At 37.9% G+C, this 21,790-nt stretch overlaps 1 protein-coding gene across 1 annotated transcript in view; it reads left to right on the forward strand.

The window, feature by feature from the left end:
• Window positions 1-21,790, forward strand: part of LOC117796994 (probable inactive serine protease 58) — a 37,439-nt gene that overhangs the window by 12,027 nt on the left and 3,622 nt on the right. The window contains exons 2-3 of the mRNA XM_034647285.1: window positions 8,376-8,517; window positions 17,566-17,810. Of these exons, the coding sequence (XP_034503176.1) occupies window positions 8,376-8,517; window positions 17,566-17,810 (387 nt within the window). The remainder of the gene's footprint in view (window positions 1-8,375; window positions 8,518-17,565; window positions 17,811-21,790) is intronic.

The raw sequence follows: 21,790 nt of genomic DNA on the forward strand, positions 1-21,790 counted from the left end.
GATATTCTATTCTGTCTTTTTAAGTCTTTGTTCTTGCCCTCTCTCTCTCTCTCTTTCTTTTTAGTTTTGGAGGTTTCTGTTGATATATTTGCAAGCTCAAAGATTCTTTTCTCAGCCATGTCCAATCTACTAGTAAGCCCATCAAAGGCGTTCTTCATTCTATGGGCAGTCGTATGCAGAAGAATGAAACTGGACTACTTTCTTACACCATACACAAAAATAAACTCAAAATGGGTGAAACACCTAAATGTGAGACAGGAATCCATCAAAATCTTGGAGGAGAACACAGGCAGCAACTTCTTTGACCTCGGCTGCAGCAACTTCTTGTTAGACACATCTCTGGAGGCAAGGGAAACAAAAGAAAAAATGAACTATTGGGACTTCATCAGGATATAAAGCTTTTGCATAGCAAAGGGAGTAGTTAACAAAACTAAAAAGCATAGCAAAGGGAATAGTTAACAAAACTAAAAAGCAACCTATGGAATGGGAGAAGATATTTGCAAATGACTTATCTGATAAAGGGTTAGCATCCAAAATCTGTAAAGAACTTATCAAACAAAAAATCCAGTCAAAAAATGGGCAGAAGACATGAACAGACATTTCTTCAAGGATATGCAAATGGCCAACAGATCCATTAGTTCTTTTTGTATTGTTTTGGAAGTATTCTTATGATTAGTGCTTTGAAATCACTGTCAGCAATTCTGTCATCTTAGTCCTATAGTATTCACATTTTTTTTCTCATTCAAGTTGTGATTTTCTTGGTATGATGGATGATCCTCGATACTGCTATTTTGGGTATTACACTATAAAACTCTGGGTCCTATTGAATCTTCTTTCTTAGCAGGCAGTTACCCCCATTTAGGTGTAGTGTGCAGGTCTTGGTGAAGGTCAGTGTTTAGCTTCTCTCTGAACCTGCTTATACCATCCCAGCAGAAGAGGAGTGCTGCCTCAGTACCTCACTGAATATGAGTGGGATGGAAGTTAACCTTTCCCCTCAACTACTTGACATCTTTTGGGTGAAAGTGGAGCTCTGTCACATACCACTTATTGCCACTAAATAGGGGTAGAAGCTTAGCTTCCTGTTGGGCTCTGCTCACACCAAGAAGGGGTAAAGTGAATTGAAGTTTTGCATTTACTAAGCATTTCCATGTTGAAGGGTAGAAATTGGAACTCATCTCCCCACTGTGCTCCAATTATCAGGGGATGGAGGAAGCAATGTTCTGAGTAGCTCTGCCTTACATAGTCTTGTTCAGTCTAGTTGTCAAATGATGATGAAGGCTTGACAACCTGCTGAGTCCTGGGGATACAGGGCCATGTGTGGTGGAGGGAGGGAAGCAGAGTACTGTTAGCTTTGCCTCAGACTGCCTCCATTAGCCTCCTGGTCACTGTGCAGAGGCTCAGCTTTCTCCTGGGCCCCATTCATACTACCCTGGTTGAAGAATTAGAGTATTGCCTGCTTCCACTGGGAGTGACAGTGGAATGTTACCCCCCTACTCAGCCTTGGTGAACCATGGCAGGTGGGCATTTTTCCACTGTTGTTTGGTTAGAGTAGGGTGGGTGTTGTCAAAAAGAGTTCCTTTGTGTTAGGCCATTCTTTTCCCTTCCCTTTGGCTAGGGGTAGCAGGTTTTTCTTGGAGTTTTTTTTATTTGTTTGTTTGTTTTTTGGTTTTTGTCTTTGCTTTTTGGTGGTTCTGGATTATAGGCTACTCTGCTCCAGTGCCCTATCTTGGATCTATGAAATGTAAGAAGAATATACAGGGAAGTTAGTGTTATGTTGTTCCTTAAGTCCCCAGTTCCTTATGCAGTCCACTTTCTTCTTTCCATTATTCAGAGTCTCTCTATGTTTGTTTTCTTTGTTACATGGCGTTTTTAGTTGTAAAAGTGAAGAGCTGGGGTGGGGGAGGATGGGGCTACTCCTTCTTGGATCAAATGGAAAGTTGAGCTCTAATGCTTTAGGGGCTGCTAGAAGATGAGAGCCTGGTAAATTTACACCAGTCAGAGGAGTCTGTTTCTAGGAGGGAACATTTCTCAACATCATAAAGCCCATATATGAAAAACCCACAGCTAATATTAACCTCAATGGGGAAAAACTGAGAGCTTTTCCTCTATAGTCAGGAGCAAGACAGCGATATCCACTCTCATCACTGTTATTTAACATACTATTGGAAGTCCTAACCACAGCAATCAGACAATGAAAAGAAATAAAAGGCATCCAAATTGGCAAGGAAGAAGTCAAACTTTCACTATTTACAGATAACATGATACTCTGTGTAGAAAACCTGAAAGACTCCACCAAAATATTACTAGAACTGATAAATGAATTCAGCAAAGTCACAGGCTATAAAATCACCATACAGAAATCTGTTGCATTTCTTTTTTTTTTAAAATTATTTATTTATTTATTTGACAGAGATAGAGACAGCCAGCAAGAGAGGGAACACAAGCAGGGGGAGTGGGAGAGGAAGAAGCAGGCTCATAGCGGAGGAGCCTGATGTGGGGCTCGATCCCATAACGCCGGGATCACGCCCTGAGCCGAAGGCAGACGCTTAACCGCTGTGCCACCCAGGCGCCCCAGAAATCTGTTGCATTTCTATACACCAATAATAAAGCAGCAGAAAGAGAAATCAAGGATTAGATCCAATTTACAATTGCACCAAAAACCAGAAGATACCTAGGATAGAACTAACCAAAAATGTAAAAGACCTGTACTCTGAAAACTAGAGAACACTTATGAAAGAAATTGAAGAGACCACAAAGAAATGGAAAGATATTCCATGCTCAAGGTTTGGAAGAACAAATATTTTTAAACTGTCTGTAGTACCCAAAGCAGTCAACACATTTAATGCAAACCCTATCAAAATACCAACAGCATTTTTCACAGAACTAGATTGAAGAATCCTAAAATTTGTATGGAAGCACAAAAAGACCTTAAATAGCCAAAGCAGCCTTGGGGGGGGGGAGAAAAAGCACAAGCTGGAGGCATCACAACTCCAGACTTTGGGTTTACAAAGCTGTAGTAATCAAAACAGTATGGTACCAGCACGAAAGTAGACATAGATCAATGGAACAGAATAGTAACCCAGAAATGAACTTACAACTATATAGTAAATTAATCTTTGACAAAGCAGGAAAGAATAATGGGAAAAAGACAGTCTCTTTAACAAATGGTGTTGGGAAAATTGGACATCCACATGCAGAAGAATGAAACTGGACTACTTTCTTTCTTTCTTTCTTTCTTTTTTAAAGATTTTATTTATTTATTTGACAGAGAGAGAGACAGCCAGTGAGAGAGGGAACACAAGCAGGGCGAGTGAGAGAGGAAGACGCAGGCTCCCAGCATAGGAGCCTGATGTGGGGCTCGATCCCAGAATGCCGGGATCACGCCCTGAATGGAAGGCAGACACTTAACGACTGAGCCACCCAGGGGCCCCTGGACCACTTTCTTACATCATGCGCAAGAATAAATTCAAAATGGATTAAAGATATAAGTGTGAGACCTGAAACCATAAAAATCCTATAGGAGAACACAGGCAGTAACTTCTTCGGCATCAGCTGTAGCAACTTTATAGATACGTCTCCTAAGGCAAGGGAAACAAAAAGGAAACAACTATTGGGACTCCATCAAAATAAAAAGCTTCTGCACAGCAGAGGAAACAATCAACAAAACTAAAAGGCAACCTATGGAATGGGAGAAGGTATTTGCAAATGACATATATGATAATGGGTTAGTATCCAAAATATAGAAAGAACTTATAAAACTCAACACCTCCAAAATGAATAATCCAATTAAAAAATGGGCAGAATACATGAATAGACATTTTTCCAAAGAAGACATACAGATGGCCAACAGACACACGAAAACATGCTCATCATCACTTATCAGGGAAACGCAATCAAAACTACAAAGTAACGTCACCTCATACCTGTAAGAATGGCCAAAATCAAAAACAAGAAACAACAAGTGTTGATAAGGATGTGGAGAAAAAGAAGCCCTCTTGCACTGTTGGTGGAAATGCAAACTTGTGCAGCCACTGTGGAAAACACTATGGAGGTTCCTCAAGAAGTTAAAAACAGAACTACCCAGCAATTGTACTACTAGGTATTTACCCAAAGAATACAAATATACTAATTCAAAGGGCTACATGCACCCCAATGTTTATAGTAGCATTATCTGCAATAGCCAAACTATGGAAACAGCCCAAGTGTCCATTGACTGATGAATGGGTAAAGAAGAGGTGGTGTATTTATACACAATGGAATATTACTCAGCTATCAAAAAGAATGAAGTCTTGCCATTTGCAACGACATGGATGGAGCTAGATAGTATTATTCCAGATGAAATAGGTCAGTCAGAAATAGACAAATACCATATTTCACTTATATGTGGAATTTAAGAAACAAACAAATAAAGGAAAAAAAAAAGAGTGGCAAACCAAGAAACAGACTCCTAACTAGAGAGAGAAACTGATGGTTACCAGAGGGTCGATGGGTTGGGATGATGCTTGAAGTAGGTCATGGGGATTAAGGAGAGCAGCTCTTGTGATGAGCACCAGGTGATGTATGAAAGTGTTGAATCACTATATTGTACACCTGAAACTAATAGAACACTGTATGTTAACTAACTGGAATTAAAATAAAAACTTAAAAAATAGTTTTATATTTTCCTGCCTCCTTTCCTAAACTGGAGAAAGTAAGATTTATATATATATATAAATGGTAGGTGGCAGGCTTATTTTTTTATTTTTATTTTTTTTTGTGAATCCTAATTTTTATTTATTTTTATCATTTTATTTTTTTAAGATTTTCTTTTTTTTCTTTCTTTCTTTTTTTTTTTCCTTATTATGTTCAGTTAGCCACCACATAGTACATCATTGGTTTTTGATGTAGTGTTCAGTGATTCATTAGTTGCATATAACACTCAGTGCTCATCACAACATGTGCCCTCCTTAATACCCATCACCCGGTCACCCTACCCCCCGACCCCCTCCCTTCTGTAACCCTCAGTTTGTTTCCCGGAGTCCATAGTCTCTCATGGTTGTCTCCCTCTCTGATTTCTTCTCCTTCAATTTTCCCTCCCTTCCCCTGTGGTCGTCTGTACTATTCCTTATGTTCCACATATGAGTGAAACCATATGATAATTGTCTTTCTCTGCTTGTCTTATTCCACTTAGCATAATCCCCTCCAGTTCCATCCATGTCGATGCAAATGGTGTGTATTCATCCTTTCTGATGGCTGAATAATATTCCATTGTATGTATGGACCACATCTTCTTTATCCATTCATCTGTTGAAGGGTATCTCAGCTCCTTCCACAGTTTGGCAATTGTGGACATTGCTGCTATGAACATTGGGGTGTATGTGCCCCTTCTTTTCACTACCTCTGTATCTTTAGGGTAAATACCTAGTAGTGCAATCAGTGGGTCATAGGGTAGCTCTATTTTTAATGTCTTGAGGAACCTCCATACTGTTTTCCAGAGTGGCTATACCAGCTTGCAGTCCCACAAACAGTGTAAGAGAGTTCCCCTTTCTCCACATGCTCAACAACATTTGTTGTTTCCTGCCTTGTTAATTTTTGCCATTCTAACTGGTGTAAGGTGGTATTCATTGTGGTTTTCATTTGAATTTCCCTGATGGCTAGTGATGTTGAACATTTTTTCATGTGTCTGTTAGCCATTTATATATCTTCCGTGGAGAAGTGTCTGTTCATGTCTTTTGCCCATTTCTTGACTGGATTATTTGTATTTTGGGTGTTGGGTTTGAGAAGTTCTTTATATATCTTGGATACTAGCCCTTTATCTGTAATATCATTTGCAAATGTCTTCTTCCATTCTGTGGGCTGCCTCTTAGTTTTGTTGACTGTTTCCTTTGCTGTGCAGAAGCTTTTTATCTTGATGAAGTCCCAATAGTTCATTTTTGCTATTTATATTTTTCAAAAGATTTTATTTATTTATTTGAGAGAGACCGAGAGAGAGAGTGAGGGGAGAGGGGCAGTGGAGAGGGAGAAGCAGACTCCCTGCTGAGCAGGAAGTCTGACTTGGGGGTTGATCCCAGCACCCTGGGATCATGACCTGAGCCAAAGGCAGGTGCTTAATTGATAGCCACCCAGGCGCCCCAGAAAGCAGGATTTAGTCTGCTTTGTGGAACCCACCATCCAAATGCCACCAAGAACACAGCAATAATTAAAATAGTGAAGGTTTTATGCTTTATGCAGTGGGGAGAACATACTCCAGAGAACCTCAGAAGTGCCCCAGTAAGGGGGAGTTGGGAGGGGTGTCTTACAGGATTTGAGCTTGTGCTGGATAATTCTGAAGATGGAGTTAGAGAAATGGGATCGGTTCAGAATAGGGTATCTCAGAGGCTCAGTCAGTAAGTGTCTGCCTTCGGCTCAGGGTGTAATCCCAGGGTCCTGGGATCGAGCCCGCCATTGGCTCCTTGCTCAGCGGGAAGGCTGCTTCTTCCTCTCCCACTCCCTCTGCTTGTGTTCTCTCTCTCGCTGGCTGTCTCTCTCTCTCTGTGTCAAATAAATAAATAAAATCTTAAACAAAAAAAGAAGAGGGTATCTCAAAAGTTTTATTTAGGAGGTGGAGGATTAAAATAGAGATCTCATGGGTAAAGAAATAGCAATAATGTAAAGAAAGGAGATATCAGTTAATATCTGATATTGATCCTTTTGGGGGTCATGAAAAGGCTTTGTCTGTGTCTCTTTCCGAGCATTGTTTTGCACTTTCTCAAAATAAAAATGTACTTCAAACTGCATTAGTAAGAAATAGCATTTACTGAACTCCCATTGTATACCAAACTTTCTTCCAAGCCATTTACATATATTAACACATGTAATTCTCACAACAACCCTAGGAAAAAAGTTGTTAATGATCTTAGTGTACAAGTAAGGAAATTACGATATAGAGATTTACATAATTTGTTCAAGTTCATACTACTAGTAAGGATACAGCCAGAATTCAAATTGAGGCACCTTTTCACAGAGGATAAGTGGTGTACTATATTTAAGTGTCTGTGTAAAGTATCTTTCCCTATATTCTTAGGCCAGAATTAAAGTTGCAATTTTAATTAATTAATTTTTTTTCCTGCTGGAGTCATAATGACTAGTTTCAGAGCATACCTGCATTCGACTAGGAGGAAAAGTCAGGGTGTTGTAAGGAAGGCTGCATTGCTTAACTGTGGATAGAGCCAAGAATCCTTAAGCCTTTGGAAGATTAGAAATGAGCTAAGCCACTCTGGAAAGCAGCAAAGAGGGTGAGGAGAAGCAGGGAGGTACTATATGAGAAGTGCGTAAATGGAATTTGGAATCAGGTGGACTGAAGTCTGAATCCTTGAACCAACCATCATTCACTAGTTGAATGGCCTCAAGTGTCCTAACGTTAAATTATTTAAAATTAAAAAAATTTGAATATAGTTGACAGAAAATGTTACATTAATATTAGGTGTATAATGTAGTGATTCGTTAAGTTTATATATTATACTATGTTCACTGTAAGTGTAGCTACCATCTGTCACCATACAGCACTATTAGAGTATTACTGACTGTATTCCCTGTGCTGTGCCTCTTATTCCCATGACTTATTCATTCCATGACTGGAGGCCTGTACCTCCCATTCCCCTTCATCCATTTTTCCCATCTCCTCATCCCCCTGCCCTCTGGTAACCATCAGGTTGTTCTCTGTATTTTTAGGTCTGTTTCTGATTTTTGTTTGTTTATTCATTTGGGTTTTTTTAGATTTTACATATGATTGAAATCATACAGTATTTCTTTCTCAGTTTGACTTATTTCACTTAGTATAATATCCTCTAGGTCCATCCATATTGTTGCAAATGGCACTATCACATCCTTTATTATGGCTGCATAATATTCCATTGTATCGTCTGTCTTGAGAAAGGAAAACAAAGCTGGACGCATCACAATTCTGGGTTTCAAGATATACCCCAAACTGTAGTAATCAAAACAGTACAATACTGGCCAAAAATAAACACATAGATCAATGGAACAGAATAGAGAACCCACAAATAAACCCACAATTATATGGTCAATCAATCTATAACAAGGGAGACAAGAATATACAATGTGGAAAAGACATTTTCTCCAATAAATTCTTAATCTGTAAAATAATATAAAATTTATCCACCCCATAGTTTTTATTTTTCTTTTAAGAATAAAAAAATTTAAGAAGTACATCAAGTGTTTAGTACAGTGTTTGTACATTATGGTTCTCTCGTACCATAGAGTTAGGGGCTAAGTGATTAATGAGTGGTAAATACTGATATTATCTGATACGGGCATCCTGAAATCTTCATAAGCACCCTGAGTTCTCTTTAGTCAGATAGGTTATATCCTTTGATTCTCTTCTCTCTTTGTCCCAGGTGTTGTTTCATATGTTAGTGAAGACATGGAAGGGTTAAATCATCATCTTTACTTATTTTACCTGGATTCCAGTTATCAGTCCTGTGTGGGGACTTTGATCGCGCCTCAGTGGGTCTTGACGGCAGCACACTGCTTCTTACCGTAAGTGATGGGGCCCTGTCCACTCTGTTCCAAGGCTCCAAGTCTTCCTAAATACATATATATGTGTTGGTGTATATACATATTGGTGTGTACCTGCAATTATACCTCTTGGGAGATAACTCAAGAGTATGTAATTAGGAGTGGAATTGCTGGATAATAGAGGATACAAATGTTCACTTTTGCACATCTTCCAGCAATTTATAAGCATTTTCCTACATTGGCTATTGTCAAACATTCTTACTATTTTGCTGATTGTGTCAAATTTCTTATTACGCTCTTAATTTTTTAATCTTTATTAGTAGTGATGATTGGCATAATTTTTTCTCTTTCTTTTCCTTCTCCACCCTCCTCTTTATGCTAATAGTTTTTCTCCTGCGAAATTCTCTTTCATGTTTTTTGAACATTTCATGACTTTTTAAAAAATTGCTTTTATGGGGCGCCTGGGTGGCTCAGTCGTTAAGTGTCTGCCTTTGGCTCAGGGCTCTGGGATCAAGCCCCACATCAGGCTCCTCCCTGGGAGCCTGCTTCTTCCTCTCCCACTCCCCCTGCTTGTGTTCCCTCTCTCGCTGGCTGTCTCTCTCTGTGTTAAATAAATAAATAAATAAATAAATAAATAAATAAATAAATAAAATCTTTAAAAAATTGCTTTGTAGGACTTCTATATATGCTCTAGTTATTACTCTTTTGTCAATTACATGTGTTGGAAACACCTTCTTCCAGTTTGTGGCTCGATCTTCTCTTTATGGTGTATTTTGATAAGAGTTCTTAACTTGAGTATAATTCAATTCGACAATTAAATTATCAATCTTTATTTCTGGTTATTGGGTATTGTGCCTAGTTGAAAATACCCTTTATGACATCAAGATCAGAAAGATATTTCTTCATTTCTAGAGTCTTTAAAGTTTTGATTTCATATTTAAATATTTATATCATTTAGAATTGATTTTTGTGAATGATGTGAAGTAGGGATTCAGTTTCATTTTTTTAACATAGTAAGCTGAACATCCAAATATAATTTATCTAATGGTTCATTCTTTCTCCAATGATCTGCAACACCACTTCTGTCATCTATCAAAGTTCTTCTATCTGTGCGTGTTTCTGGGCTCTCTGTACTGTTCCACTGGTTTATTTATTATAGACCAATACCACAATGTCTTCATAATTATGACTTTATTATAATTTGTTATGTCTGATAGGGTAGGCAAGTCATGTTTTCTTTTTAATCAGGAACACTTATGTATTTTTTAAAATAAATTTTAAAATCAACTTGTCAAGTTCTATGAAAAAGTCTTGTTGGAATTTATTTGGAATTGAATTGCTTTGACTCTTGTATCAGTTGGGGAAGAATTAATATTTTTCTGATAATGATTATTCCTAGCCATGGATCTAGCAAAGCTCTCTACTTATTTCAGTTTCCCTTTGATGCATTTCAAGCGTTTTTTATTATCTGCATACACATCTTGTATATATCTTATTAAATTTATTCTTAAAGCATTTTATGTTTTTCTATTTTATTTTTAATTGATGTACTTTCCGAAAATTATATTTTCCGTCTATTAGCGATGATGGAAATGTAGCTGGTATTCATTAAATTTATCTAATAGCATGTTGTTTTGTTATGTTCTCTTACTATATCTAGTAATTTATGTATGTGTTCCTGTGGATTTTCTATTAACCATCTTTGAAAAGGGCCATTTTCATTGTTATTTTAATTCTAAATAATTTTTAAAAATTTCCACATGATTTAATCTTTCCTTACTAAGTTTAGAATTTGGATGGGTAAATTTTGGGGGTTAACTTTCCAAATCAAAGGAAAATCTTTGAGTTCTAGTTTAATTGTTTTGTGGTCAGAGAGTGTGATCTATGTGATATTGATTCTTTGAAAAGAATTGAGACTTGCTTTTGGACCGGTATAAAGTCAATTTTTATAACTCCTTGTATGTTTGAAAGAATGTACATTCTCTAATTTTGGGATAGATGTTTCTATATATATCAAACTTTAATTGTGTAGTTCAAGTCTTTGGTATCCTTACTATTTTTTTTCTTAACATCAATAATTGAGAGATTTGCACTGAAATATTCTTCTGTATTTAGATTGATCAAAATAGTCCTATGACATTACTTTTTGTTTTTTAAAAATACTTTTTAGGGTATTTTATTAAGTATATGTAAGTTCAGGTACATTTATAAATGTAGGTGCTTTGTGCATTCCCAATAAATCAAAGCTATTACTATATGTCATTACTTTCTCTCATATAGATAATATTTTCTGTCTTAAAGCCTATTTTTCAGATATTAATATGCCAATCCTGCTTTTTTTTGGGTTGGTTAGTATTGTCCTGGTGTATCATTTTACATCTTTTCTTTTCTTTTTTTTTATAATAATTTTTTATTATGTTATGTTAGTCACCATACAGTATATCCTTAGTTTCTAATGTAGTGTTCCATGATTCATTATTTGCATATAACAGCCAGTGCACCATGCAATATGCACCCTCCTTAATACCCATCACTGGTTTTACATCTTTTCTGCCTTTCTGTATCTTTTTGATTTAAATATGTCTATTAATTTACATGTAGTAGGATTTAAAAAAAGACAGTTTACAATTTCTGTCTTTTAACTGGTGAGTTTAGACCATTGTGTTTATATTGATTATTGTTATACTCAGACTCGTTTCTACTTATTTTGAATTTCTACTCTTTTTATATTTGTCTAAAAATGCTTTTACTCTATTATTTGATTAATATTTTAGATACCTTTTAATTCTTCTTTCATTTTTGTTGTGGAATATACACACTTTCTATTCTTTTAGCCATTGCTTTATAAATTTTAATATGGAGATTTAATGTAACAGAGTCTAAAGTTAAACAATATTTGAATGCCCCCCCCTTTTTTAAAAGATTATTTATTTATTTATTTGATGGAGAGAGAGACAGCCAGTGAGAGAGGCAACACAAGCAGGGGGAGTGGGAGAGGAAGAAGCAGGCTCCCAGCAGATGAGCCTGATGCGGGGCTCGATCCCAGAACGCCGGGATCACGCCCTGAGCCGAAGGCAGACGCTTAATGACTGAGCCACCCAGTAGCCCCCGAATGCCCCCTTTTTTTAAATTTCAAGTTTTTATTAAATTTCTGGTTAGTTAACATATATGGTAAAATTGGTTTCAGGTGTAGAATTTAGTGATTCATCACTTAAATATAGCACTCAGTGCTCATCACAACAAGTGCCCTCCTTAATACCCATCATCCATTTAGCCCATCCCCTGCCCACCTCCCTCCATCAACCCTCAGTTTGTTCTCTATAGTTAAGAGTCTCTTATGGTTTGCTTCCCTCTCTTTTTCCCCCCTTCCCCTTTGGTCATCTGTTTTGTTTCTTAAATTCCATATATGAGTGAAATCACATGGTATTTGTCTTTCCCTGACTGACTTGTTTCGCTTAGCATAATACTGTCTAGCTCCATCTATGTTGTTGCAAATGGCAAGATTTCATTCTTTTTGATGGCTGAGTAATATTCCATTGTGTATAAATACACCACCTCTTCTTTATCCATTCATCAGTCAGTGGATACTTGGGCTGCTTCCTTAGTTTGGCTATTAACAGATAATGCTGCTATAAACATTGGGGTGCATGTATCCCTTTGAATTAGTATATTTGTATCCTTTGGGCAAATCCCTAGTAGTACAATTGCTGGATCATAGGTTAGTCCCATTTTTAATTTTTTGAGGAACATCCATACTGTTTTCAGAGTGGCTGCACCAGTTTGCATTCCCACCAACAGTGTATGAGGGTTCCCTTTCTCTGCATCCTTGTCAACATCTGTTGTTTGCTGTGTTGTTAATTTTAGCCATTCTGACAGATGATATCTCATCATGGTCTTGATTTGTATTTCTCTGATGCTGACTGATGTTGAGCACCTTTTCATGTGTCTGTTAGCCACTTGATGTCTTCTTTGGAAAAATGTATGTTCATGTCTTCTGCCCATTTCTTAACTGGATTTTTTTGGGGGTGTTGAGTTTGATAAGTTCTTTATAGATTTTGGGTACTAGCCCTTTATCAGATATGTCATTTGCAAATATCTTCTGGCATTCCGTAGGTTGCCTTTTAGTTTTGTTGATTGTCTCCTTTGCTTTGCAGAAGCTTTTCATCTTGAGGAAGTCCCGGTAGTTCATTTTTGCTTTTGTTTTCTTTGCCTCTGGTGGTGTGTCTGGCAAGAAGTTGCTGCGACTGAGCTCAAAGATATTGTTGCCTGTGTTCGCCTGTAGGATTTTGGTGGTTCCTGTCTCACATTTAAGTCTTTCACCTATTTTGAATTTATTTTTGTGTTTGGTGTAAGAAAGTGGTCCAGTTTCATTCTTCTTCATGTGGCTGTCCAGTTTTCCTAATACCATTTATTGAATGAGACTTTTTTCCATTGGATATTTTTTCCTGTTTTGTCAAAGATTAGTTGACCATATAGTTGTGGGTCCTTTTTTGGGTATTCTATTCTGTTCCACTGATCTGTGTATCTATTTTTGTGCCAGTACCATACTATCTTGATGACTACAGCTTTGTAATATGGCTTGAAGTCCAGAATTGTGATGCCTCCAGCTTTGCTTTTCTTTTTCAAGACTGCTTTGGCTATTCAGGGTATTTTGTGGTTCTATACATATTTTAGGATTGTTTGTTCTAGCTCAGTGAAAAATACTGGTGATATTTTGATAGAGATTGCATTAAATGTGTAGATTGCTTTGGGTAATATAGATGTTTTACCAATATTTGTTCTTCCAGTCCTTGAGCATGGAATGTCTTTCCATTTCTTTGTGTCCTCTTCAATATCTTTCATAAGTGTTCTCTAGTTTTCAGAGTACAGATCTTTTACCTCTTTGGTTAAGTTTATTCTTAGGTATCCTGTGGTTTTTAGTGCAATTGTAAATGGGATCTATTCCTTGATTTCTCTTTCTGCTGCTTTGTTATTGGTGTATAGAAAATGCAACAGATTTCTCTATGGTGATTTTATAGCCCGTGACTTTGCTGAATTCATTTATCAGTTCTAGTAATATTTTGGTGGAGTCTTTCAGGTTTTCTACACAGAGTATCATGTCATCTGTAAATAGTGAAGGTCTGACTTCTTCTTTGCCAATTTGGATGCCTTTATTTCTTTTTGTTGTCTGATTGCTGTGATTAGGAATTACAATAATATGTTAAATAACAGTGATGAGAGTGGGCATTGCTGTCTTACTCCTGACTATAGAGGGAAGGCTCTCAGGTTTCCACCCATTGAGGATGATATTAGCTGTGGTTCTTTCAAATATGGCCTTTATGATGTTGAGGAATGTTCCTTCTATCTCTACTTTCTTGAGGGTTTTTATCAAGAATGGATGCTGTATCTTGTCAAATGCTTTTTCTGCATCTCTTGAGAGGATCATATGGTTCTTATTTGTTCTTTTATTAATGTGGTGTATCACATTGATTGATTTGGGAATCTTGAACCACCCCTGCAGCCCAGAAATAAATCCTACTTGATTATGATGAATAATTCTTTTAATGTACTGTTGAATTAGATTTACTAGTATCTTGTTGAGAATTTTTGCATCCATGTTCATCATATTGGCCTGTAAGTCTCCTTTTTAGTGGGGTCTTTGGTTTTGGAATCAAGGCAATGCTGTCTTTGTAGAATGAGTTTGGAAGTTTTCCTTCCATTTCTATTTTTTGGAACAGTTTGGAAAAATATTCTTATTATCTTTATTTTAATTTATTTTAGAAAGAAAGAGCACATGAGTGGAGGGGGGAGGGGCAGAAGAAGAGAGAGAATCTCAAGGAGACTCTTCATTGAACACAGAGCTTGATGTGGGGCTCAGTTTCAAGACCCTGTGATCATAACCTGAGCCAAAACAAGAGTCAGTTGCTTAACTGACTGAGGCACCCAGGAGTCCCGGTATTAACTCTTCTTTAAATGTCTGGTAGAACTCCCCTGGGAAGCCATCTGTCCCTGGACTTTTGTTTGTTGAGAGATTTTTGATTACTGATTCAATTTCTTTGCTGGTTATAGGTCTGTTCAAGTTTTCTATTTCTTCCTGTTTCAGTTTTGGTAGTTTGTATGTTTCTAGGAGTTTATCCATTTCTTCCAGATTGCCCAGTTTGTTGGCATACACTTTTTCATAGTATTCTCCTATAATTGCTTGTATTTCTGTGGTATTGGTTGTGATCTCTCCCCTCATTCATGATTTTATTTATTTGGGACCTTTCTCTTTTCTTTTTGGTAAGTGTGATAGGGGTTTATCAATTTTATTTATTCTTTGAAAGAACCAGCTGTTAGTTTTGTTGGTCTGTTCTACTGCCTTGTTCCTATATTGTTTATTTCTGCTCTAGCCTTTACTATTTCCATTCTTCTGCTGGCTTTAGGCTTTATTTTCTATTCTTTTTCTAGCTCCTTTAGGTGTAAGGTTAGGTTCTCACAGGCCTTCTTAGTTACATTCCATCCATATCCCTCAGAGGGAACCACTATTCTCTTGTTTTTCCACCACAGTTTAGTTTTGCATGCTGTCGAGTTGCCTTAAGCTGTAATTAACTCACTCTAATTTGCCTGAATCATCTATTTATCATGAACTCTTTTTTCAGTATAAACCTCTGTATTTACTTATAAACATATTTTTACTTATAAACATATTTTATGATAAATTAAATCACAAAATTTCTTAAGGGAAGGAAAAAAGAGAAATAGAAGAAGGAGAAGAAAAAATATTAGAGGGCATCAGTTTTAGTTTTAGTTTTAGTTATTCAATTAACACTGTCAGCACTAATGACTTTCCTTTAGCAAGAAAGGAGAGTAATCTTAGCAACAGAAAAAGCCAATTTGACAAACACAGATGCATAAGAGAGTTACTACAACTGATTTAAACAATAAGTTGGGCCTAACATTTCCTTAGGTTGTATAATTAAAACACCAAGTACGCATTAATTCCCAAGGTATAGAAATGGAGTGATGGGGGTCATTAAGCAATCTCTCATTTAGAAAGATAAGAGATAAAGAATCTTTTTTTTTTTAAAGATTTTATTTATTTATTTGACAGAAAGAGAGACAGCCAGCAAGAGAGGGAACACAGCAGGGGGAGTGGGAGAGGAAGAAGCAGGCTCCCTGCGGAGGAGCCTGATGTGGGGCTCAATCCCAGAATGCCGGGATCACACCCTGAGCCAAAGGCAGACACTTAACGACTGAGCCACCCAGGTGCCCCAAGAGGAAAATAATCTTAACATGAAGGTTTCTTCCCTTTCTGTTCTAATGTATCTGTCAAATGAACAATCTTGCTCTTGTCAAAAGTTCCTCCCAGTAGCCACTGCAATTTCATATTGTTCTGGAGGAATTATGCCAATTGGAGAGAGATCATATGAATTTAAGCACAAAGGGAGCATGTGTTTGGTATAGAAAACCAAATAGACTGAGATGATATAATGAGAAGTGCAACAGTCGGTGAAAACAACTTGGCCAAAGACCAGTCATCCCCCCACCTGGGGGCCCAGCAAATCTTTTACTGAAAGTAGATGAAACAAAGTATGACAGTTCTTAGGAACACAGCAAAACTAAGGAAAGTCCTTATAATGTCTAATGTCTTGTAAAAGTGACCCAAAGAAAAATTTGCCTAAAGGATGTTGCTCTGATGAGACCTTTTAAACTTGTCAGTCCTTGGGCTTGGCTCAAGGATGAATTTATCAGGCCTATTCCTGTCCTATCTCTTTATTTTAATTTTATTTTTTAAAATATTTATTTATTTATTTATTTTGAAGAGAGCAAGAAAGGAGAGAATGAGTACGAGCAGGGATTTGGGGGGAGGAGCAGAGGGGGAGGGAGAGACACAAGCAGACTCCAAGCTGAGTGCAGAGCCCCACACAGGGCTTGATTCCACAACCCTGAGATCATGACCTGAGCCAAAATCAAGAGTCAGATGCTTAACCAACTGAGCCACTCAGGGTGCCCCCCCCCGGCCCTGGTTCTATCTCTTTAGACTTTATGTTATAACTGTCTACAAGGTGACAAAGACAGACTGAGAGACAGATGGTACTGTTGGTAGGAGACAATATAATCTTAACATTTGGGAGCTTAACAAAAAAAAATTGGTGCTCAGTACTAATGTGGTACTTATCTCACTCTTGTGGTTGGAGAATACCTGAGTGGGAGACTCAGGAGCCTCACTGGAGAGCTCCGTTCTGAATTTAGAGTCTTGAGCCATGTTAGCAGGTGGATCTCAACTGGGTCTCAGGGGAACATGCGGGACTTTTGACTATTCTTTTCCCAAAGGACCACCAGAAAACCCTGTTAATCCAGCATTTTCGAGAGACATAAGTAGAGCATAGTATATTCAGGTGATCCTCCCTACCTTTAGAATATTTAAACTCTTGGGGCACCTGGGTGGCTCAGTCGTTAAGCGTCTGTCTTCGACTCAGGGCATGATCCCGGTGTTCCCCGATCGAACCCCGCGTCAGGCTCCTCCGCTGGGAGCCTGCTTCTTCCTCTCCCACTCCCCCTGCTTGTGTTCCCTCTCTCGTTGGCTGTCTCTCTCTGTCAATAAATAAATAAAATCTTAAAAAAAAAGAATATTTAAACTCTCAAAGCTGTTACTCACTTCCTCTGTACAATTTCACATTTCCTATTCCCCTCAACTCCCAAAGGAGCCTCCCTAATAGAGCCTACTACTTTCATAAAAGCCTTCACTATCCATTTGCATCCTTCTTTCTACTGTTTCTCAGTCTTGAATTGGAGCTTCTCTCTAGAATTATGCTAACAGTAGAGTCCAAGCCATTGCATTGCTTAACTCCGGGAGGCACTATTCACATTATAGTCTATGTGAATAGCAACCCGTTGGCTTGTATAATGCACAATCTGCATCACCACATGTGGCAGCTACGCATAAAGGATGAAGTGGACAAAAATGAGAGGAAAAGGTTAAATGGGTTACCACAGAAGGAAATTGTGTGTGTGGTGTGTGTGTGTGTGTGTGTGTGTGTGTGTGTGTGAGATTAGCCTTGGGATCTGGATCTGGGAGTATTAATCTTTTTTCTCTTTTTCATTTTTCAGCGATCTTCAGATCATCTTCTATGGCAGTTCCATAAATCCTGGAGACTTTACTGGGGAAATTGTACCTCATGAGAGGGTCATCATTCACCCAAACTTCACTGTTACCTCTCCTAAAGATGACCTCATGCTGATAAAGCTGTCTCTTCCTTTTACCTTCTCCACCAGGAGTTTTCGGTTGTCTACTCTCAAGAATGGAGTGAAAGATTGCTTGATTCTCACTTGGTTAGACAACAAAGACTTTATTGGTGAGTGACTATCAAAAAGAAGAGTTAGTTCTTGGATATATTCACATCTTTAGGATCTCTAAGGAATTAGGGGAAGGAATTGGAACTTATAGGACTAGTGCCAGATTTCTAAGCACATGTGTAAAGCTAGAAATGGAGCAACAGTATTGGATTTCTAGAGTAGAAGAATGATCTTTAGACTTTGGGAATAAAATCCTAAATCAAGATGTTGCGTGAATGTATCACATTGGGACACACCGTAGGGGCTAGAATCCAAGGTCTATGTTTGAGTATTGATTCTAACATTTTTTTAATGTTTTTTTAATTTTTTATTTTTTAATGATTTTTTTTTATTATATTATGTTAGTCACCATGCAGTACATCCCCGGATTCTGATGCAAAGTTCGGTGCTTCATTAGTTGCGAATAACACCCAGTGCACCATGCAATATGTGCCCTCCTTAATACCCATCACCAGTCTATCCCATTCCCCCACCCCCCTCCCCTCTGAAGTCTTCAGTTTGTTTCTCATAGTCCATAGTCTCTCATGTTTCATTCCCCCTTCTGATTACCCCCCCCTTTCTTTATCCCTTTCTTCCCCTACCGATCATCCTAGTTCTTATGTTCCATAGATGAGAGAAATCATATGATAATTGTCTTTCTCTGCTTGACTTACTTCACTTAGCATATCTCCTCCAGTGCCATCCATGTTGCAGCAAATGTTGAGAATTCATTCTTTTTGATAGCTGAGTAATATTACATTGTATATATGGACCACAGCTTCTTAATCCAGTCATCTGTTGAAGGGCATCTCAGCTCCTTCCACAATTTAGCTATTGTGGACAATGCTGCTATGAACACTGGGGTGCATATGGCCCTTCTCTTCACTACATCTGTATCTTTGGGGTAAACACCCAGTAGTGCAATGGCTGGGTCATAGGGTAGCTCAATTTTTAACTTTTTAAGGGACCTCCACACTGTTTTCCAGAGTGGCTGTACCAACTTGCATTCCCACCAACAATGTAGGAGGGATCCCCTTTCTCCACATCCTCTCCAACAATTGTTGTTTCTTGCCTTGTCTATCTTTGCCATTCTAACTGGCGTAAGGTGGTATCTCAGTGTGGTTTTGATTTGAATTTCCCTGATGGCTAATGATTTTGAACATTTTTTCATGTGTCTGTTAGCCATTTGTATGTCTTCATTGGAAAAGTGTCTGTTCATATCTTCTGCCCATTTTATGATTTGTTTATTTGTTTCTCGTGTATTGAGTTTGAGAAGTTCTTTGTAGATCTTGGATACCAGTCCTTTATCTGTGGTGTCCTTTGCAAATATATTCTCCCATTCCGTGGGCTGTCTCTTAGTTTTTTTGACTGTTTCCTTGGCTGTGCAGAAGCTTTTAATCCTAATAAAGTCCCATAAGTTCATTTTATCTTTTGTTTCTCGTGCCTTTGGAGATGTGTTGTGAAAAAGGTTGCTCTGGCCGATGTCATAGAAGTTGTTGCCTATGTTCTCCTCTAGAATTTTGATGGATTCCTGTCTCACATTGAGGTCTTTCATCCATTTGGAGTTTATTTTTGTGTATGGTGTGAGAGAGTGGTCAAGTTTCATTCTTTTGCATGTAGCTGTCCAATTTTCCCAGCACCATTTATTGAAGAGACTGTCTTTTTTCCACCGGATGTTTTTTCCTGCTTTATCAAAGATTAGTTGCCCAAAGAGCCGAGGGTCCATTTCTGGGTTCTCTATTCTGTTCCATTGGTCGATGTGTCTGTTTTTGTGCCAGTACCATGCTGTCTTTGTGATCACAGCTTTGTAGTACAGCTCGAAATCCGGCATTGTGATGCCCCCAGCTTTGTTTTTCCTTTTCAACAGTTCCTTGGAGATTCGGGGCCTTTTCTGGTTCCATACAAATTTAAGGACTATTTGTTCCAGTTCTTTGAAAAATGTCCTCGGTATTTTGATCGGGATAGCATTGAAAGTGTAGATTGCTCTGGGTAGAATGAACATTTTAACTATGTTAATTCTTCCAATCCATGAGCATGGAATATTTTTCCATCTTTTTGTGTCTTCCTCAATATCTTTCAANATATAGGTCCTTTACGTCTCTGGTTAAGTTAATTCCAAGGTAACGCATGGTTTTTGGTGTTATTGTAAATGGGATGGATTCCCTAATTTCTCTTTCTTCAGTCTCGTTATTCGTGTATAGAAATGCAACTGATTTCTGGGCATTGATTTTGTATCCTGCCACCTTACTGAATTGTTCTATAACTTCTAATAGTTTGGGCATGGATTCTTTTGGGTTTTCCATATAGAGTATCATGTCATCCGCGAAGAGAGACATTTTGACTTCTTCTTTGCCGATTTGGATACCTTTGATCCCTTTTTGTCTTCTGATTGCTGTTGCAAGGACTTCTAGTACTATGTTGAATAATAGTGGCGAGAGTGGGCATCCTTGTCGTGTTCCTGATCTTAAGGGAAAGGCTTCCAGCTTTTCCCCATTGAGAATAATGCTTGCAGTAGGCTTTTCATAGATGGCTTTTATGAGATTGAGAAATGTACCCTCTATTCCTACACTCTGAAGGGTTTTAATCAGGAAATGATGCTGTATTTTGTCAACTGCTTTTTCTGCATCGATTGAGAGGATCATATGTTTCCTGAGTCTTTTCTTGTTGTCATGATGTATCACGCTGATTGATTTGCGAATGTTGAACCACGCTTGCATCCCAGGTATGAATCCCACTTGGTCATGATGGATAATCCTTTTAATGTACTGTTGGATTCTATTAGCAAGGATCTTGTTGAGGATTTTGGCATCCATATTCATTAGAGAAATCGGTCTGTAATTCTCCTTTTTGAGGGGGTCTTTGCCTGGTTTGGGGATCAAGGTAATATTAGCCTCATAGAATGAGTTTGGTAGCTTTCCTTCTGTTTCTATTTTTTGAAATAGCTTTAGGAGAATAGGTATTATTTCTTCTTNTGGGAAATCGGTCTGTAATTCTGCTTTTTGATGGGGTCTTTGCCTGGTTTGGGAATCAAGGTAATGCTGGCCTCATAGAATGAGTTTAGTAGCTTTCCTTCTGTTGCTATTTTTTGAAATAGCTTTAGGAGACTAGGTATTATTTCTTCTTTGAATGTTTGGTAGAATTCCCCAGGAAAACCGTCTGGGCCTGGAGTTTTATTATTTGGAAGGTTGTTTATCACTGACTCAATTTCTTCATAGTTAATTGGCCTATTTAAGAAATCTATTTCTTCCTGTTTCAGTCTTGGTAGTTTATAGGTTTCCAGGAAGGCCTCCATCTCTTCCAGATTGCTTAGTTTTTTGGCATATAGCTGTTGATAAAAATTTCTAATAATCCTTCCAATTTGAATGGTGTTGGTCGTGACCTCTCCTTTTTCATTCATAATTTTATTAATTTGGGTCATTTCTCTTTTCTTTTGGATAAGTCTTGCCAGTGGTCTGCCAATTTTATTGATTCTCTCAAAGAACCAGCTTCTAGTCCTGTTCATCTGCTCTACTGTACTTCTGGTTTCTAATTCATTGATTTCTGCTCTAATTTTTGTCAACTGCTTCCTCGTAAGTGGATTAGGCCTGTCCCTCTGTTGCTGTTCCAGCTTCTTGATGTGAGAATATAAAAACTGCATTTTAGATTTTTCTATTCTTTTGAGTGAGGCTTGGATGGCTATGTATTTCCCCCTTAGGACTGCCTTTGCAGTATCCCATAGGTTTTGGACCGTTGTGTATTCATTCTCGTTGGTCTCCATAAATTGTTTAATTTGTTTTTTGATTTCCTGGTTTATCGAGTCATTCTTGAGCAGGATGGTTCTTAGCCTCCAAGTGTTTGAGTTTCTTCCAGGTTTTTCCTTGTGGTTGAGTTCCAATTTCAGAGCGTTGTGGTCTGAGAATATGCAGGGGATAATTTCAATCTTTTGGTATTGGCTGAGACCTGTTTTGTGTCCCAGAGCATGATCTATTCTTGAGAATGTTCCATGGGCATTTGAATAGAA

Source organism: Ailuropoda melanoleuca, chromosome 1, assembly GCF_002007445.2.
Source record: "Ailuropoda melanoleuca isolate Jingjing chromosome 1, ASM200744v2, whole genome shotgun sequence".
Classification (NCBI taxonomy): domain Eukaryota; kingdom Metazoa; phylum Chordata; class Mammalia; order Carnivora; family Ursidae; genus Ailuropoda; species Ailuropoda melanoleuca.